The sequence below is a fragment of the Papaver somniferum genome, chromosome 9 (assembly GCF_003573695.1).
Source record: "Papaver somniferum cultivar HN1 chromosome 9, ASM357369v1, whole genome shotgun sequence".
NCBI lineage: Eukaryota > Viridiplantae > Streptophyta > Magnoliopsida > Ranunculales > Papaveraceae > Papaver > Papaver somniferum.
Genome location: NC_039366.1, coordinates 120,135,221 through 120,155,080, shown reverse-complemented (window position 1 = coordinate 120,155,080; position 19,860 = coordinate 120,135,221). Strand labels below are relative to the sequence as shown.

The window sequence follows — 19,860 nt, the reverse complement described above, 5'->3', positions numbered from 1 at the left end:
TTAAATAAAGGTATTTTTTATATATAAGAATTGATAGTTTAGCAAAATACTTCCTTCGAAACACTAAAACCAAATTATTTGCACCAAAATAGTGATATCCAACGGGGATTACTTTAGCTTTGAAGTTGAACGAAAGAAGCAAAGAACATTGATAGATGGAACGAAAATTCTAGCCACATTCGTCCCACATACATAGACTCCATGCGTGTTACACAAAAATGGTGCCTGACACTATACTCTCAAATCAAAAGTGATTTTGGGTTCTCTAATGGCAATTGATGGGTCTCACTCTCTTCCCACTCTGTTCTTTTCCTTGATATCAAGTTATCAACTGAATATAACTGCCCTGACCGACTACTCACTCTCACTTGTCACAACTCGCAAGCAAGAAAATCCTACAACTAGTAAAAAGTGATTCAAGGATTTACTTCCCAATTTTGATGTTGATTTGATTTTTAGAAATTACAAGGGGTACATTGGTCATAAATCCACATGGCTAGAATTTTGCAGCTTAATAAAAAACATCACAAACTGAGGTTTTTATAGTTCCAACTCTCCTGAAAGTGTGAGAGAGCGGATTACTTATTAAATTCTTCTGTAGAATCTGTCAGCTTTATACGTTTCAAGTTGCTAAGATCTAAGGTTCCCTCAACAGAGCAATCCAACCAGTTTGTTCTTCTTCTGTTGCTTGGTAATTGCAGATTCATACAAGTTATGATGCTTATTTAGAGTTGTATAAAACAGAGAGGAACCCAAGTCCATATTTCTTCTTCATTATTACTTCTCAACCAATAAATTCAATCACAGAAACAGAGGAACAGAGTTCGGGGGTCTTGTTTGAATTCAAAGGTTTTAAGTACTTTGCATATTACAATCAATGGATTGGGAGATAAGCAATCACCGGAAAATTCTCTTCTTCTTCTTTTTCTTCTCAGCCTCAATCATTTCTCTCTATGCTCTGTTCAGCACTATCAACACCAAAACTGCACCTCTTGGTAAGAAAAATGTATAATTAGCATCATCTCATATTTCTTGTATAATTTTTCATTAATCTCAACAAACCCATATCAAATTCCATCAAAATTTTGCTACTACATTATCTTTTATAGTAATTTTCAATTATGACTCTGCAACTAATCTCTCTTCTCTTCTGCAGGTGTAACAATCTCGGCTGAAACAAAATCAGACTGTTATCATTTTAATCAGGTAAGTTCAGTTTTACGAGACCATTCTGTCATTCAGTTGCAATTAATTCCCTCTGTGTCTTTCTCCCTTCTTCTTTATTTTCCTCCATTAATTTCCTTGAAAGCTTAGTAATAACAAGTGATCCATGCTATAATGAGCCACTGTCACTTATTTTCTGATCCATTGGAGGAATCACATAGAATAGGAAAGAAGAAGAAATTCACGGGTTTGACCCAGAAAATGCAGGCGTACAACTATAGTATAGACAGTGTCTCCTCTGGTAAGAGCATATGTTATGTTTTAGGAAGACTCTTCAGTACTAAAATCAGGCTAACTATTAAAACGTACCACGAGTTTGTAGCCATTGAATTCACTCACTGATTTTAGTTTGATCCCACGGCTATTCCGTTAGCGAAGGTCAGGTCCATAATAGGGACACTGCGAAGCCAGTAGGCACATTCATACTAAGCAAATAAACTGAAAGCAAGTAGTCAAGCAGAAATGAGAATCCCGTGGAACTTGTCTCTGTTTGCATTTCTTTGATTGATGGAGGAAATGTCCTTGAGAAAGCACAGGTCAGGGATCAGTTAACATGTGCCAGCTTAGCAATAGTTTCCAGCACATTAGCCGGACCCATACTTGTATTGTCTCTATAAACCAAATTCCCTGTAGCTGCTTTGGCGATATCTCGTGACACTCTTCTGCGATGTTCATGTCTCAGCTGCTAGCTAGTCGTATTTTCCAAGATATGCTTTTTGGCCCATGTTTAGTCTCTTATTTTGTTTATTTCACCACTAAATTTAAGGCGATGACCCCTTGTGATTAGAACTTTTAGATTCTTTATAAAACTTATTAGCATTACATCCAAAAAGTTTTGTACATTAGTGTTGGCATCACATCGGTATAATTTTGTGCACGTGCAATAAAGATAGTGATATATGCTGATTAAAAGCTGAATGTACGTTTTCTCAACAGCAACAACTTGGTGATGATGGTGTTGATGATGAGGATCAGGTTCTGATGATTAATGATGATGAGATGATAATTGCAACTAAATCTATTGTGATCAGAAGAAGTTTGTTGATTACTTCATTGGCGAGGAAAAGGTTAAGAGATGGTGGTAGTAGGGTTAGAAGTAAGAAGGGGTTTATGATGAGTTTACCAGGTTCGTCGCCTCCTCGTTGTGCATCGAAATGTGGCAAGTGTAGGCCGTGTAAGCCGGTTCACGTTCCGGTTCCTCCTGGAACACCAGTTACAACAGAGTATTATCCGGAAGCTTGGAGGTGCAAATGTGGGAACAAGTTATACATGCCATAGTTTGGTATAATTGTTGAGCATATTTAGATTTAGAGTAACTACTAGGTTTGCTTGATCAGTATGACCAATCATGTGAGACTGATGCCTATTTTATTTGAAGTATTGGGCATATATGTGTGTGTGATGACTTCTTTATGGAAATACAAATATATTTTTTTCATTTATCTGTAGCCTAGTTAGCAATTCGTAGTTCGACATACGTACGGAACGGCATACGTACGTGTATTATTCGGATTTGTAAAAATCAAGTTCGGTCAAAAATCCGGTCAACGGTTCGTGAGTCGGGAATAAATCGGAACGGCATACGTACATGTATAATTCGTTTTAGAGTTGTTGATTCGCTACACAAAATTCGGCACACATAAATAACATATTAATAAGTATTTATATCATAAAAGACTAATTTTTATATAAGTCTAGATTTAAAGATGGAAAAAATGTTGATGAATGAAATATATATGGACTAATGATATTATAAGAAATATATATGACAAATATAACAAAAACTAACAGCTGGAACGGTGGTCTGGTATGTTCCTATGATTCGCGAAACGTAGCGGTTCGGAATAATTCGCGAATTATTCGCCGAATTGCTAACTAGGATCTGTAGAAAGAAAGTAATGAAAGTATTGGCTATGTCTTTCTTTTTGATGTAGCTAAGGAGATAAACAGTTTCACTGAGAGGAGGAACTTAAATCATTGAGTTCGACCAAACTAGTTAGACTATCAATCAAACAGTAACGTCAGAACACATTCCAGATTTTGCGCCGAGTGTCTGAAAATTAATATGGGTAACAAGGAGTTGTCTAAAGTCTAAACAGTAAGATTTCAGACAAAAATCGTCCAAAAATCAATGTCAATGAATGTTCAAACTATAACCATAAGTTTAAACCGAACAACAAGAGGAATTTCAATACAAAGATACAAACAACTTTTACATGTTACTCTATAATATGCCATAAAATTAGGCACGCTTTTTTCGTGAGGTGATGGTGTGGTGATCGCTGATGTTGTTTTTGAATTTTTTTTTATTTTTTATTTCGTAAAACAGGCAAGCCTTGTACATTGATTAAACAGACCCAGGGCCGGTCCTGAGGGAAGGTCAACGAAGGTTGACTCGGGGAGCACCAAACAAGGGGCAACAAAATTACTTTTCCATCTAGGGTGGTTATGTGTTAAAACCCAAAATGAAGGATTTAATCGTGATAACAAATAAAAAAAGGATATATTTTTAAGAGATATTGGGGCATATATGAAATAAAAAGTTAGTTTAATGGTTTAATGCTAAATATATTAGGCTATGCACTTGAGTTGTTTGTTCAAACCCTATGTTTAGATTGCATATGATCTTGTCGACATCACTGGTGATGATCATTTGGTGATTCTTTCTTTTATCTATCAGGAAAGTTATTTATGCATCAAGATCGATCATTTGAGATTAGGTCATTAATTGGATTGCGTAAACCATGGTGATTCTGTTGAGACTTTGGCAAGCTTGTAGTTAAGTGCATGATCATTTTGGTGATTCTTTGTTGGATTATAAACAGATGTACCCCTATATTTACACCCGACTTAACTATGTACCCCGTTTTTTTCCCATTTACAAATATGCCTCTGTTGGATGTTTTCCATCCAAAAACGTTAAAAAAGTCAATTTCTCGGTCATATGTCAATTTATCTTGACCGAGATGAGAAAATGATGCCACGTATTTGTGAAAATGAGGCCACATGTTTGTTTATAATTAAGTATTACGTGTCACAGATCTCGGACACACATCTAGGTCAAGGAGATCCCTAAGATATCTGATGGTATCAACTATGTAACTATGGTTTTTCCGCCAACACGTGTAGTTACTTTGTTTTCTCCGCCAACACGTGTGGGCTTGGTGGACCAGAAACGCAACACGTGGATGTGTGATGACCATAGATCTGAATTTCAGCACATCTCTATGAAAATTAACGGTATTCGATGGAAGAGTTTTAGATGAAGATGGGGGAAAATAAGAGAGAAGCGTCATAATCTCGTAAACCCTTTCTTCTTCTTCCCTTTTTTCCTCTCTGTTGCTCTTCCCCCTTCTCTGTTCCTCTCTCTTTTTCAGATAGAAACGTCGATTTTCCACTCTCTGTTTGTAAACGAGTAAGTAAATATGGTGAAGTTAAGACGCGGAAAGAAGAAGGAGAAGAAGAAACCAGAAAAAGAAGAAGAAGGAGAAGAAAGGTAAGTGAAAAACATCATTGGGTTCTTCTGTGTGTTCGATTGATTAAACTTTTTTCTAGGGTTTCTGTTTTTTTTTTCGATTTTGGGTTTGTTTGTTTGATTTTGGGTTGCTGTAAATGTTTGATTTTAGGGTTTTCAGTTTTTAAGGATATGGGTTTTGTTTCTGCAGTAATTGATGATTGAGTTTCGATTGTGTGGATTGATTAAAGTTTTTTGAATAGATTTTAGGGTTTCTGTTTTTTTGAAGTTTAAGTTTCAATTGATATTGTGGTTTGAAATACAGTCAGTAGCAATGAAATGAATCCTAAAAGCATCAATTCTGCAACAACAAATCAAAAAATTACAGTCTTTAAGACCCATTGGGTAGAATCAAGTAAAGAGATGATAAGTGGTGGTTTACCTTCTTTGATTTTCAGTAAAGCTTCAAAAAGAAGCCTTTGATTTTTCCTCTTCAAATGCTGTAAATCGTCAAAAAACCAAAGACAACAAATGATTTATCATCAAAAAATATCAGTGGGTTTCCATTGATTTACGAAATTAAGCTAAAAAGAACGAGAGACATGCATTCAAATAAGGAAAACAGTGGGGGAAAAACAACATGAGAATGGAAATAAGATGAGAGTAGCTACCTGTATTGGTCATGTTAGGACTATATGTCTCTAATTGGTTGATTTGTGAGGTTAGTTTGAAGTAAATGATCCTTGTATATGTATGTTTGATCTAATACTATGTATTCATTTGGTGCAGACCTGAAGTTGAAGATAAGTTTCCTAAGAGAGACATAAAGGTGAAGGTTATGAACACTGTGATGAGTTTTGAATTCAAAGGGTTGGCTAGAGCAGATATGGGTCTCCTTCAATTGAAAGAAAAGATCAAGCCCTTACTTAGATTGCAGCCTAATGAGGAAGTGGATTTAGTATGGTATAGTGACCCCTGTTTACCAGATTCATTACTTATTGAAGAAGAATTTTGGAGGTTTTGGGATAATGCAGAAGTACATGAGAATTGGACTACACTGCATATGCAAGTTATCATTCCACATGAGTATTCTGAAGGGTTATCAGAGGTAGCTATTCCACACAAGTATTTGACACCAAAAAAGTCTTCAACACCAAAGAAACCAGTGAGCAAAACCAAGCAAATTCCTACAAGAACAAGTCTTAGACTATCTAAGAAGAATAACCAAAGTCAGGCAGCGAACAAGAAGTTATTCATTGACTTAGATAAAGAAGAAGTATATGTTCCTCAATTTACACAACAAACACAGTCTAGTGTAGCTGATAACATACCTGAAGAACAGTTTGAAACATTTAATCCTGACTTTTGGTTTGAAGCAACACAGGCAGCAAGCGTTGTTGAGGATGATCAGTATGTTGTACAACTTCCAAATGAAGAACCTGATGAGTGTCACCCTGAGCAGGATTTAGAAAACTTCAACTGTGGGTATGATAATGAAGAACAACATGCAAAGGACTATGTGGCAGGCCCGGTTTGGTGTATAAAATGAAGAGCAAAGATAAAGATGGCAGGGCCTGCGGTTATACCGCAAGTGCACGGTGTCGATTGTAGTATGTGTGTGCAAATACGGGTCATTCCACAGGGACTTGGGTGTATGTTTGAAGATTTCCTAAGCTAAAACAGTGGCAGTTGAGAACTTTGAGCTGTGTTGAGACACAACTCAGCTGAGGTCAGTGAGATGTCAAAATGTGTAAGAGTGAACAATGGTTGTAACTGAACTAGTGAAGGCAGTGAAGTAAATGTGACAGTGAAGTAGAATAAAAACAATGAAGCAAAGGTAACAGTGGCAGTTAACATGAAACAAAGCCAAATAAACCAAGGCTGTTAGCCAAGGGCAGGGAGGAGATTGCAGCTGTGGCTAAGCTAAGGCTTAGAATCCACCTTGTGTCCTAGCTAAACAATGCAATTCTAGGTTTAAAATCTTAAGCATCCAACTAGAATGGGGAGAAAATCAGCTTGCTCACTGATTTGCCCCTAGCATTGACTGTATTTTGAAAGCACAGTCAATCACAGGCATATCAGAGCACCAACCTCTTCCCATTACTCAAGCAAAACAGGCCTTCCTAGCAATTCATCATTCAATAGTACACTAAGGTTTCATCAAATCCCTAGCAAATGGAATTAAAACATCATGAACATTACACAAAACCAAACATAGAACATATGCAGAACATCAAAGTTCTGGACACTGGCTAGTCCAGCATAACCTCTAACACACACCCATCATTCCTATTTATACACAAACCATCTTTTCCCAAAACAGGACCACATCAGTCCAATTAGGGTTTGGTGAAAATACAAATTAAATCAAAAATAATCCTACCTAACTCTGATAACAACCCTAATAGACTATCCCATACCTCAATTTAACATTCAATTGATTTCCCCTAGAAATTTCCCAAATCAGAAAAATTAGGGTTTTAGAAATTAAAATTAGAAATTTACCTAATCTCTGACTCCAATCGAACTTCGGCCCATGCTTAGAATTAGTCTTCTCTTGCTTCCCATACCTCCAATTGCTCTCCTAACTCACCTAATTTACCAATTTTTCACACGTTAGGGTTTTGAGAAAAACGTGTATAAAAATGGGGAATTAGGTGGCTAGATAGGTTGTAATGATGGTAGTGGAGATGGGTTATGGTGTTTGGTTGATTTGAGAGGAGATGGTGGTGGGGGGTGGTGGTTGAGCGGGGCAGGGTAAGGAGTTGGCAGGAGCAGAGCTCGACTGCTCGAAGGAGGAAGATGAGAATTTGGGTAAGGTGCGTTTGGCTGAAGGGTATAGGTGTTCGATACTTGGGTGTTAGGCGGGTTCAGCGAGGTTTGATGATCTGCGACAAGGAGCGATGGATGGGAAGATGGTAGGTGGATCCAACGGCGATACGGAGGTAAGCGTGGAGCGACCGTCGGATGAAGGGATGTAGCAAAACGGACGACCCAAGATGGAGATGGGCGTTGCGATGTAAAGCGGGGGCTTCGGAGTTTGATGTGCGATGATGGAGCGACCGTAGGATGCTGAAATGCTTTGATCTGACGGCTGAAATCCGAGACGGGCTTGGATAGTGGAAATGTGTTTGAGTAAGGGTTTTGGGCCTTGGGTATGCCAAGCCCATATCTTCTTTAAGGACAATTCTTCTTCTTCAAGACCATTCCTAGCCTCTTGGTTTGGTGCACAACGTTCTTCGCGGCTTCCTTGCGTAACTCCTCCCGGCTTTTCACTACTTTTCTGCTCTATTCCGCTCCGCAATTCATCCAAACTTTATTTGGTACCTAAAAATGCAAAATTAGTTAATAAAAATATTTATTCTTGAAAACAAGGAAAATACAGAATATGGGATAAAATGTAGAATTAATGCACAAAAGATGAGTTAAATGCCAAGAAAAATATATAGAAATATGCACTTTTTAGCACTCATCAAATACCCCCAAACCTGAATTTTACTTGTCCTCAAGTAAAACAAAACTAAGGAAATCCTACCTATACCACTGTCGCTGGTCTCTCGAATGCATTTAGCGTATGCACTAAGCCTTTTAAACCACTAAGTGTCCCTAGTGGACGAGTTGAAGTCTCGTGAAGGTTTGCTTAGAACGTACCTACAAAGTTCTAGGTCAAAATATAAGCTCAGATTCCATCAAATGTGACTTGTGCAAGTCAGTTTAAGCTCACAGCAAAATGGAGATGTCAATCTAGCTGAAAGGCACAATCCTAGCACTGATAACAAATAAAGACATGTGATAAGAGTGTAAAGTGTATCTACACATGTGTAAAGAAAGATCTGAAGTTATGACTACTAATCACCAAGAGATAGTTTCTCAGGCTAAGAACCAAGGTCGAAATCTAGCTAGCTGTCCGGATTTTACGAGAATTGTGAATGAGTTGGAGGAATTTCACAATTACTCGCGTTGTACATCAATGGCATACACCCTTCCTTGCTTATTACAATGAAACAACAAAATGACTCTTTACATGACTCTTATTTACATTGACTACTCTCTTTTATTTTTGGAACAAGAGAGGATGGAATTGAACAATACTTGATTTTTTTGTATTTTCTGATATTTTTTTCTGAATATATACATCGTTTTTTTTTTTTTTTTTTTTTGATAAAGAAACACTTTTGATACATATACAAAAGGAAACAAAAGATTACATGACACTTTGCAAGAGGTGGCCCTTTTTGATGCACCCAGTTAAATTCGATGGTTGTTTTCTTAATGTAACCTCCACCTTCTATCCCAACCAACCAAAGAACAAGCTAGTCAAGTTTCGTTCAGTATTCTAAAGTGATTGGCAATCGTGACTTCCTATCAAACACCTTGAAGATCGAGGCTATACATGTATTGGTAGATCGTGCGCGTGCAAATTTCTTATCACTATGTGAATTGTGCTAGAATCAGGGTGCCTAAATATCTAGACTAAGACTCCTAATAATTACATATTTGCACAAGAGTCAACATTTCAAGGTAAATGAGCTCCATTTTTATGTTTTTTCAATTTTTTTTTTATTTTATTTTTTTTTTTTTTTTTTTTTTTTTTTTCAAAAAAAGGAGTTCTTGTTTTCAATTATGGCATATTATCAAAGTATCTACTTTCCCCCAAACCTAAACTAAACATTGTCCTCAATGTTTCAAAATATGAAAAATTATAAACAACATATGAAGAGGATCATGTTGAGTAGAGAAAAAGGAAAGAGAATACCCGATTTCGGCGAAAGCAATATTAGAACTCCGTTATTCAAGGCAAGAATCCAACATATGTCAGCCGAGATCATATTGGATTAGCAAAATATATACAAAAGGAACAAAAGGTTTTAAGAAATTTTATCTACTGGATTATATACAAAAAATTCACCATACACTAATCTAAAGAGTTGAGGATCAACCCAAAAGACGAAGTGTTGAAACGTCGATAGTTTCAAACAACTAAAATTGGACTGAAAAGAGAGTGAAAAACCGGATGGATCACCCCCAAACCTATATTTTTCAACAGGTTTACTTTTAAGCACAAAATCTTTCAATTTTAGGGGTGCAGGATTCATAAGGTCTAACTCAAAATGGACTGTGTTTGGGATGGTCAGAGAAATTAATTCCAACTGTGTTTCTTTAAAGATGTTATATTTAGATGCAAAATGGTCCAAAAGGACTTGGGAGGCACACAGTTCCAATCCTAGATTAGGGACTCTCAGAATAGTTGGTTTAAAATTTTGTGACAAACCAAATCTAGCTTGGGTGGAAAAATCTCAATCTGTGATTTAGGCGAGAAAGTAGGTGCATCTAAGTTATTTTCATTTGTACGATCAATAGTACTAGCACATACTTTCCCTAAATCAGAAACAGGTAAATCATGCACACATTCATGGAACAAAACATCAAGACCTAAATCGGGATCATGATTGTCCAAAGTACTCACATCAACATCAGAAGGGACAGCATCTTGTGACTTAGGCATGGAATCAGACACAACTAATTCATTTTCAATTATAGGAACATTAGTGTCTACAGAAGATTCAATTTTTCCTATATCATGCTCATCTTCAATGAACAATTGTACAAGCCCCAAATCAATCTCAAAATCATATGAGTTGCAATGATTATTAGAATTAGAAGAAACAACATTCATGAAGGTCGAGGGCGAGAAGCCATATGTTATTGAACCAAAAGGTTCCATAATGTTTTCATGTTCTTCTAACATACATCATCATCATAATCATCATCATGGTAACATGCATATTGGTCCCTATTAGCAATTGTGGTATCCTTAGTCGACTCATGTTCCTCTAGGTTAGGATCATATTCAACATCATTTACATGAATGGGACTAGACACTTCATTAGGAACAACACACATTTCATCATGAATTTTTTCATTTTGTTTAATAAGCAACATCCGATCTAAACATGCCTGCATTCGCAATTCCAATCTAGCATTATTTGATCAATGAGTCTGAGATTTTCCATGATAGATTCATACTTCATAGGGGAACAAAATTCTTCATGTTCGAATTGTGGTGATGGGTACATGTGTGCATGGTCATTTGGGTCTATAAAAGATTGATCGCAACCCTCAAAGGATTGATTATGGTCCCAATGACTACCAGCCTCACAATTTGTGGGCATTTCATAATTTGGATTTTCATGGGACTCTCTAAATTGTCTAAAATCATGCAACATATAACAGTTCTCAACAGGATGGTCTAAACCACCACATAAGGTACATGCATAGATTTCAGGTTGTGTTGGTTGATACATGTGTGAATAGTTATCAGGGTATGTATTGAGGCTCCAGACTATGAAAATGTCCATAACAATCCCTATAACTATTGACATCATGGTCTATGGAGGGCTCATAATGTGGCACATGCCCATAAGCAAGTTCTCTAAGAGTTTTATTTCCATCCCCAGGAGCAGACCAAAATCCAGACATGTTATGTTTATCAAGCAATTACACAATTAAAAAGAGAATAAGGCCCACAATTTTCAGTAATGGGTTTCAAAATTTTGGTTTTAGACTTTAAGGATAAAGCCTATTTGGGAATTTGGTTTAAATGGGAGAAAAGTAAAATTTTGGTTTTTTTTTTTTTTTTTTTTTTTTTTTTAAAAAGAAAATAAAATTTGGTTTTTGAATGGGAGCAAGCCCACTGTTGGTTTTGTGTTTGCTTTGGCTCAGCTGGTTTGAAAACGTTTGGTGAAACTGAGTCCAAAATCTCGGTCTAGAATTTGGGTACTCGGCCCACTAACGAGTTAACCTAGCGTGATCGGTTACAAGCTCAGCTGGGTTTAAAAACCCAGAATACAAAATACCAGTCCAAATTAAACAAGCTCACAAAAATTAAATACAAGCCCACAAATTAAACAAACAAGCCCACAAAAATTAATTACAAACCCAACAGAAAATAAAAAGCCCAAAAATTGGCTTTAATATTACAAGCCCACAATTAAAAATGGAAGCCCACAGGTTGGGTTCTCTTAATGGGTTTAGGCTTACTTGCTTAAGCACAGCCCAGCTGCTCAGTTAGGTTGCAAAAGCCCAGTTGGGCTTTAGATCATCCTAAGCTTTGGCTTTTCTGAGGCCCAGTTGGGTATTTCAGTTGCAAAGCCCAGTTGGGCTTTGTTCTTTTTCAGCTGCTTGGAATCAGCCCAGTTGGGCTTTGGATCATAGCAACAGCAGGACCAGCAGGGGGTAGCAGCAGCTTGCCTTTGCACAGCAGCAACAGCTGAGGCACAGCAGCAGGACCAGGAACAGCAGCAGGATCAGGAGCAGCAGCAGGAGAAGCAGCTCAGCTCTATTTGGGTTTCACAGCAGCACATCAGCACCAGAGGTTTGTTCTCAGCCTCACAGCAAGGTCACAACAACAACAGCAGGGGCAACAGCTTCAGCAACAGGAGCAATTCAGCAGCAACAGGCTGCAACAGCAGCACCACAAGCACCTGGAAACTCAGAGAAGAGGTTCAGTTCCCAGAATGATGCAGTTGAAGCAAAGGAGAAGAGATTATGCAAATGATGCAGATGCACTAGAGGTGGTACTAAGTTACAGCTACAGATGCAATATGCAAGATGAGTACACTAAGATGCTTATCAGAACTACACAGCAGGTATGAGCATGCAAAGAACAGCAAGAAAAACTTCAAAAACACGGCAGCCAAGTCCCCGGCAACGGCGCCAAAAACTCAGGCCCGGTTTGGTGTATAAAATGAAGAGCAAAGATAAAGATGGCAGGGCCTGCGGTAATACCGCAAGTGCACGGTGTCGATTGTAGTATGTGTGTGCAAATACGGGTCATTCCACAGGGACTTGGGTGTATGTTTGAAGATTTCCTAAGCTAAAACAGTGGCAGTTGAGAACTTTGAGCTGTGTTGAGACACAACTCAGCTGAGGTCAGTGAGATGTCAAAATGTGTAAGAGTGAACAATGGTTGTAACTGAACTAGTGAAGGCAGTGAAGTAAATGTGACAGTGAAGTAGAATAAAAACAATGAAGCAAAGGTAACAGTGGCAGTTAACAGGAAACAAAGCCAAATAAACCAAGGCTGTTAGCCAAGGGCAGGGAGGAGATTGCAGCTGTGGCTAAGCTAAGGCTTAGAATCCACCTTGTGTCCTAGCTAAACAATGCAATTCTAGGTTTAAAATCTTAAGCATCCAACTAGAATGGGGAGAAAATCAGCTTGCTCACTGATTTGCCCCTAGCATTGACTGTCTTTTGAAAGCACAGTCAATCACAGGCATATCAGAGCACCAACCTCTTCCCATTACTCAAGCAAAACAGGCCTTCCTAGCAATTCATCATTCAATAGTACACTAAGGTTTCATCAAATCCCTAGCAAATGGAATTAAAACATCATGAACATTACACAAAACCAAACATAGAACATATGCAGAACATCAAAATTCTGGACACTGGCTAGTCCAGCATAACCTCTAACACACACCCATCATTCCTATTTATACACAAACCATCTTTTCCCAAAACAGGACCACATCAGTCCAATTAGGGTTTGGTGAAAATACAAATTAAATCAAAAATAATCCTACCTAACTCTGATAACAACCCTAATAGACTATCCCATACCTCAATTTAACATTCAATTGATTTCCCCCAGAAATTTCCCAAATCAGAAAAATTAGGGTTTTAGAAATTAAAATTAGAAATTTACCTAATCTCTGACTCCAATCGAACTTCGGCCCATGCTTAGAATTAGTCTTCTCTTGCTTCCCATACCTCCAATTGCTCTCCTAACTCACCTAATTTACCAATTTTTCACACGTTAGGGTTTTGAGAAAAACGTGTATAAAAATGGGGAATTAGGTGGCTAGATAGGTTGTAATGATGGTAGTGGAGATGGGTTATGGTGTTTGGTTGATTTGAGAGGAGATGGTGGTGGTTGAGGTGGTGGTTGAGCGGGGCAGGGTAAGGAGTTGGCAGGAGCAGAGCTCGACTGCTCGAAGGAGGAAGATGAGAATTTGGGTAAGGTGCGTTTGGCTGAAGGGTATAGGTGTTCGATACTTGGGTGTTAGGCGGGTTCAGCGAGGTTTGATGATCTGCGACAAGGAGCGATGGATGGGAAGATGGTAGGTGGATCCAACGGCGATACGGAGGTAAGCGTGGAGCGACCGTCGGATGAAGGGATGTAGCAAAACGGACGACCCAAGATGGAGATGGGCGTTGCGATGTAGAGCGGGGGCTTCGTAGTTTGATGTGCGATGATGGAGCGACCGTAGGATGCTGAAATGCTTTGATCTGACGGCTGAAATCCGAGACGGGCTTGGATAGTGGAAATGTGTTTGATTAAGGGTTTTGGGCCTTGGGTATGCCAAGCCCATATCTTCTTTAAGGACAATTCTTCTTCTTCAAGACCATTCCTAGCCTCTTGGTTTGGTGCACAACGTTCTTCGCGGCTTCCTTGCGTAACTCCTCCCGGATTTTCACTACTTTTCTGCTCTATTCCGCTCCGCAATTCATCCAAACTTTATTTGGTACCTAAAAATGCAAAATTAGTTAATAAAAATATTTATTCTTGAAAACAAGGAAAATACAGAATATGGGATAAAATGTAGAATTAATGCACAAAAGATGAGTTAAATGCCAAGAAAAATATATAGAAATATGCACTTTTTAGCACTCATCACTATGAGGAATTTTTGATGAAGGCTGCGGATGGTGGCTTGGCAGATAATTTTGATGATCCTAACTTTGGTGAGGTGGAGGTTGATAATGACAATGAAGGTAATGTTCTCTTTTCTTGGGTATTTGATTGTTTGTTTTGTTTTTGTTTTGTGTTTGTTATAGTATCTCAAGTATCTTAAAAATGAATTTTGTATGGTTGTTTTGTGTGTTGTTTCAGAGGATCACTATGGGGATATAGTGAGTTCTGATGGAGAAGATGAAGGTAATAATATGCTTGTTTAATTTGTTTCAGTTCATTATTGTTAGTTATTGTATTTTCAAAACAAGTTAAGATGAAGGTACTGACTGGTAGGATTTGTTTGTTTGTTTTTTATGTGGACAAGAACAAGCTAAACCAGGTGGGCCTGAATGTAATGAACCTCACCAGTTTAATGGACCTCAAGCTAATGATCCCTGTCCCATAACAGAGTTCGAGAAAGAATATGCAGAGCACTTTAGGCAAGAAGAAGAGGAAGACTTGTTCCAAGAGGAGATAGGTGAGGAATTTAATCCTACTAAACTTGTAGTTGGTACCAAATATGTAAATAAAAATGAATTTAAGAAACATGTTAGGCATTTCTGTGTAATGAATGGACATGAATTTGTATGGAATAAATGTGATAATAAGCAACAAAGAGCAGTATGTGTTAATTGTGAGAAGACGGAATGTAAGTTCTTTATATATGGCATCAAGCGAAAAGGTGAAGGAGACACCTTTACACTCAGAGAATATAATATAGAACACAACCACCAAGGTCGTGGAGATGGGTACAACAGAAGTGCAATTCCTCCTTATGTAGCTGATTGGTACATGGAAAAAAGAAAGGAGTCAGGTTGTGATGCAGAAATACCTTGTCCATATGACTTAGCAGAACAATTTAAAAGGTACACAAAGGTCACCATTGCATACCATACTGCATGGAGGGCAAGGGTTATGGTGTTGGAGAAGCTATATGGGAGTTATGAGAAGAGTTACCAACAAGTTCCTAACTTTTGTGAAATGGTTAAGGTAATGTTACTCTTATCTCTGACATTATTTTTTCTTGTTAGTTGTTTTTGCAAATAATATTCATTTTGTCATTCTTGTTAGTTATTAATTCTACTATGTTGTATGCAGAGGAGAAACCCAGGAAGCCATTGTTCTTTCTCATATGGCACTCTAGACAATACGTTCCTTTCTTTAACCATATCATTTGCTCCTGCAATAAAGGGGTGGAAGGCTGGCTGTAGAAGGGTCATTGGCTTGGATGCTTGTCACTTGAATGGAAAGTTTGGTGGTGTGATGCTATGTGCAACAGGTAAATTCTTCTTTTTCTTCAATTATACATTCTTGTAATTCAACTTATATGTCATTTTGGATTATAATTCACTTTTTATATGCAATCAGGTTTGGATGGTCAGAATGGCTTAGTTATGCTAGGTATAATGGTGTGTAGGAATGAAACCATAGAAAATTGGAAGATTTTCCTTGGAGATTTGAAGCCTCTGGTAGATGAAGATGGTGTGCGTATCTGTTTCATCTCAGACAAGCAAAAGGGAATCTTGGAGGGTGTTGACTATCACTTTCCTTTAGATGAACACAGATATTGTTTTAGGTATAATGTGTATGATTTCAGATTACTATTCCCTTTTTTCTTTCTAGATCACTTGTAATAATCCTATAATGTATTTGAATCTACATGTGACAGGCACTTGCTTGCAAACTTCAAGAAGACCTACAAGAGTTTTAGTTTGCAGAATCATCTTTGGAATGCAGCTAAATGTTACAAGAAAAAACATTTTGAGGTAATGCATAAGCACATTTCACTTGTTTAAGTATATTTCCTCAAAATTCTTAAGTTATGTAACCATAAGCATTGTTTTTGTGTTAGGAACATATGGCCAAGATGAAGGCTGAGAATGCTGATGCTGCTTGGTATCTCTTGAAAGAAGAAAAACCACAAACCTGGTCCAGGTCCCATTTCGAAAAAGACAGCAAATGTGAGCACCTTAATAATAACTTTTCTGAGTCCTTCAACAATATGGCAAAGAAGATGAGGGATAAGCCCATCTGCAAGTTAGGCCTGATGTATGGAGATCTGGTGATGAATACTTGGTATAAGAGAAGAAATGTGTCTGCAAAATGGAGAGATGGTGACATAGTTCCTAAAGCAATGAAGTTGATAGAAAAGATGATAGCTTTGAATCCTAATTTTAAGTTGGTTCCAGCTGTGAAGTACAAAGTCTATGAAGTGATTAGTGTGCATGAAGCAGTTTTTATTGTGGATCTTGAGAAGAAAATTTGTAGCTGTTTGCAATGGGAGTTAAGGGGATTTCCATGCCAGCATGCTGTATGTGCTTTGGCTCCAATGAGACCTAACTAGGCTGAGTTAGTTTCCTAAACTTGAACCCCTTTGTACATTTTGGTTTGTATTACATTTTTGCTTGGACATTGTTTAACCAAAGCCATTTTGTTTTGTTATATATTGTAGGTACTGTAGCCCTTACTACACAGTGGACTACTACAAGAAGACATATGCTCCTGAATTCAATCCACTAAAGGGTCTAGCTGACTGGATAGAGGTACATTTAATTTTAAATATTTTTTGTTTAAAATATTATATGTTTTGTCTTTATTGTTTGTTGTGCAATAAATCAGGGTAATAAAGTAGATTCCTTTAGGGTTTCATTGTACTAGTATAACAGCCTCCACAAGTTTTCTAACTCTTATCTTCTTCTTCTTACTTCTTTGCAGCCAGAAAAACCAGAAATGATGAAGCCACCAGTAGACATTAGAAAGCCAGGCCGGCCAAGGAAGAAGAGGATATTGTCATATGATGAACCAAGAGGTCAGAAGAAGGCTAGAAGATGTAGTAGGTGTAAAAATGAAGGTCACTACTCATCAACTTGTGTTGGTGGTCCAGTTGGTGGAAATCCTAAGGGATTCAAGCCTAGAACATGTGTTGATGGCACAAAGCAGACAACAGTTGAAGCTCCACCAAAGAGAAAGTACAAAGCTAAAGCTGCTGCAAATTCTGGAGGTGCATCTGCTGCAAATTCTCAACCTTGTGCTAGCAGATCTAAGACGCAAACAAGCGTTGCTCAATCTTCCCAACCAGCTGCAACATCTTCTGCAAAATCCAAAGGTGTCATGAGAAAGGCAGGTGATGAATCTTGTTCTCAGCCCAGTTTCAGTCAGCACAACACCCATGTTGGATCTGTTAGCAACAACATAACCTTTACAGCTCCAAACCCAAAAGGAAAGAAGAGAGCAAAGAAGTATATGAAGCTTTAGATGTACCTATTTTATGTTGAGTTGTGTTTATGATGACTCTATTTTATATTTGAATGTTAAGACAATTGCTGGAATGTTATGTTAAGATAAGACAGTGTAGAGTTACTGAAATAGATAGTCTTTTATTACTATTGCAGTTACATTTGCAGATTTTTCTTGAATTCCTTGCATACTTCATATACTATTGTTTCTATAACTATTGCATCTTACACAAGTTCAATTTGAGTTTGGAATTACAATTCTCTTTGGAGCACTGTTGATTGTTAAGTGAACAATTTTGAAAATAGTAAGGATTGATTGTCTTCTCCACAGGCTGAGACTTACACAAGTTTTTGGAATTACAGTTCTCTTTGAAGCACTGTTGATTGTTAAGGGACCAGCCACGTGTACACAACTTACGTGGAAGAATATACGAGTTGGCAAGTGAGTTGGAAGATTTAACTGTTGACATGGAGGTTAACTTTCCGTTAGCCGTTTTTTCAAAAAAACGGTCAAAACAGGAGTACATTTGTAAATGTGAAAAAAAACGGGGGTACATCTGTATGCGCCCAAAAAAACAGGGGTACATCAGTATTTCACCCTTCTTTGTTCTATCAATTAACAAAGTCATGTATGCAAAAAAAAAATGTAAATTGATTCTCTGTGGTTAACTGCATGAACAAATGATGCATTGTTTGCAAATCTTATGTTAGATCTACATTGCACTTCTATCGATAATAATCCTACTGCTTGTAGAAGATAATCCTACTTGTAGTGGTGATCATTCTGTTCATGAAAATTTAGTTGGGAGAGGTGGGTATGCTGAAGTGTACAGAGGAGTTACCAAAAATTGGGAAGTGATTGTTGTTAAGATATTAACAACACACAACTGATGAAACAAAAAAGATAGAATTTCTACAAGAGTTCGGTATAATTTGTCATGTTCATCACCCAAATAGATCTTCGTTGCTAGGTTGTTGTCTTGATAATGGACTTTATTGTTGTTAAGAGATTCACATGGTTCCGTTGCTTCTACTCTTCATGGTAATTTGATAACGACGACATGGATTATTGGGATGGGGCAACAATTTTACCTCTGCTTCGGGGCAGCAAAATCTCAGGACCGGCCCTGAACAGATCGATTCGAGATCAAAACCAATACACGAATCAGTACAGTTCGTATCATTGTACGAGTCATTCATATATCAATTAACAAAAAATAAACTATCAGGTTACCAACGTGATCATAAAAATTGCTCAACAAATGTTGATTATAAGAATCAACCTTCACTACCAATTCTACCATTCCAGAGACCAAATAACAATGCAACGGAAACATGTTAAATGGTTTTATTTGTTTCGTCTGAGACAAAAACCAACTACACACAACTACAAATCGCGGAAGTGGGATCATCGTATGAACAACCATTTCGCAGGGTTTTTAATCCAAACTAACTAATCTAAAGTAACATGGGTTTCCTGGATCGGTTGGAATCAATATAAAAATGAATGAATGGGTCGGAATATGCATTTGTATCGTAGTCTTCGTGGTTGTTGTTGATGTTGAAATCTTACATCATGTTTGTTTTTATTTTTTGGATCTGACTCGTTGGATCTGACTGAAATTACCTGACGCATCTGGATCTGAGTCAATATATTTGTTTTTTGAGTAATATCTAACTCAACTGATTTAAAAATATGTTAATAGTGGCTTGGTCCCATAAATCGGGCGTTTTATTACCCGACTCAAACAGGTCTGAGTCAGGGGTAAGATCTGAGTCAGACTGGGAGTCATATCTGACTCAAAATAAAAAACAAATGGTCTAACGACTGCGTCAGATTCAGATACCGCGTAAGCAAAAAACGAACACCATGTTCATGTCAGTTGTTGCTCTTGGTGTCTTGGTGTATTGTATTGTTGCTTCTATTTTTGTTTGGGTATTAGTTTTTGCCGGAGATAATGATTTTGTAGTGATGTTGGTGATGTTATCACTGAAGATGAGGCATTAATTTTAGAGAGAATCGAAATCCAATTCTTGAAATTTATCCCTATGTTTCAAATCCCACACTAAATCAAAGAGAAACTTCAAAAAATAAAAAGACCGGTGAACTCAAGTAAAAAATCTGTAGAAACTAAAGAAATTTAAAACATTAAGAACTAGAAGAAAAAATACCCCATAGATCTAGAAATGGAACTTGCTGAAACTAAATC

At 37.5% G+C, this 19,860-nt stretch overlaps 1 protein-coding gene across 1 annotated transcript; it reads left to right on the top strand.

Moving 5' to 3' along the window:
• Positions 1–505: 505 nt before the first annotated feature.
• Positions 506–2,666, top strand: LOC113314275. Its single transcript, XM_026563065.1, has 3 exons — positions 506–995; positions 1,157–1,206; positions 2,161–2,666. Exons 1-3 carry the CDS (start codon positions 878–880, stop codon positions 2,500–2,502), a joined length of 510 nt encoding a protein of 169 aa, XP_026418850.1. The 5' UTR covers positions 506–877; the 3' UTR covers positions 2,503–2,666.
• The last annotated feature ends 17,194 nt before the right edge of the window (positions 2,667–19,860 follow it).

Coding starts and splice junctions, on each gene's coding strand:
- LOC113314275 (XM_026563065.1), top strand. CDS start 878: ATGGATTGGGAGATAAGCAATCACCGGAAAATTCTCTTCTTCTTCTTT. Junction 996..1,156: donor CACCAAAACTGCACCTCTTG/GTAAGAAAAATG, acceptor TCTCTTCTGCAG/GTGTAACAATCTCGGCTGAA. Junction 1,207..2,160: donor ACTGTTATCATTTTAATCAG/GTAAGTTCAGTT, acceptor TTTTCTCAACAG/CAACAACTTGGTGATGATGG.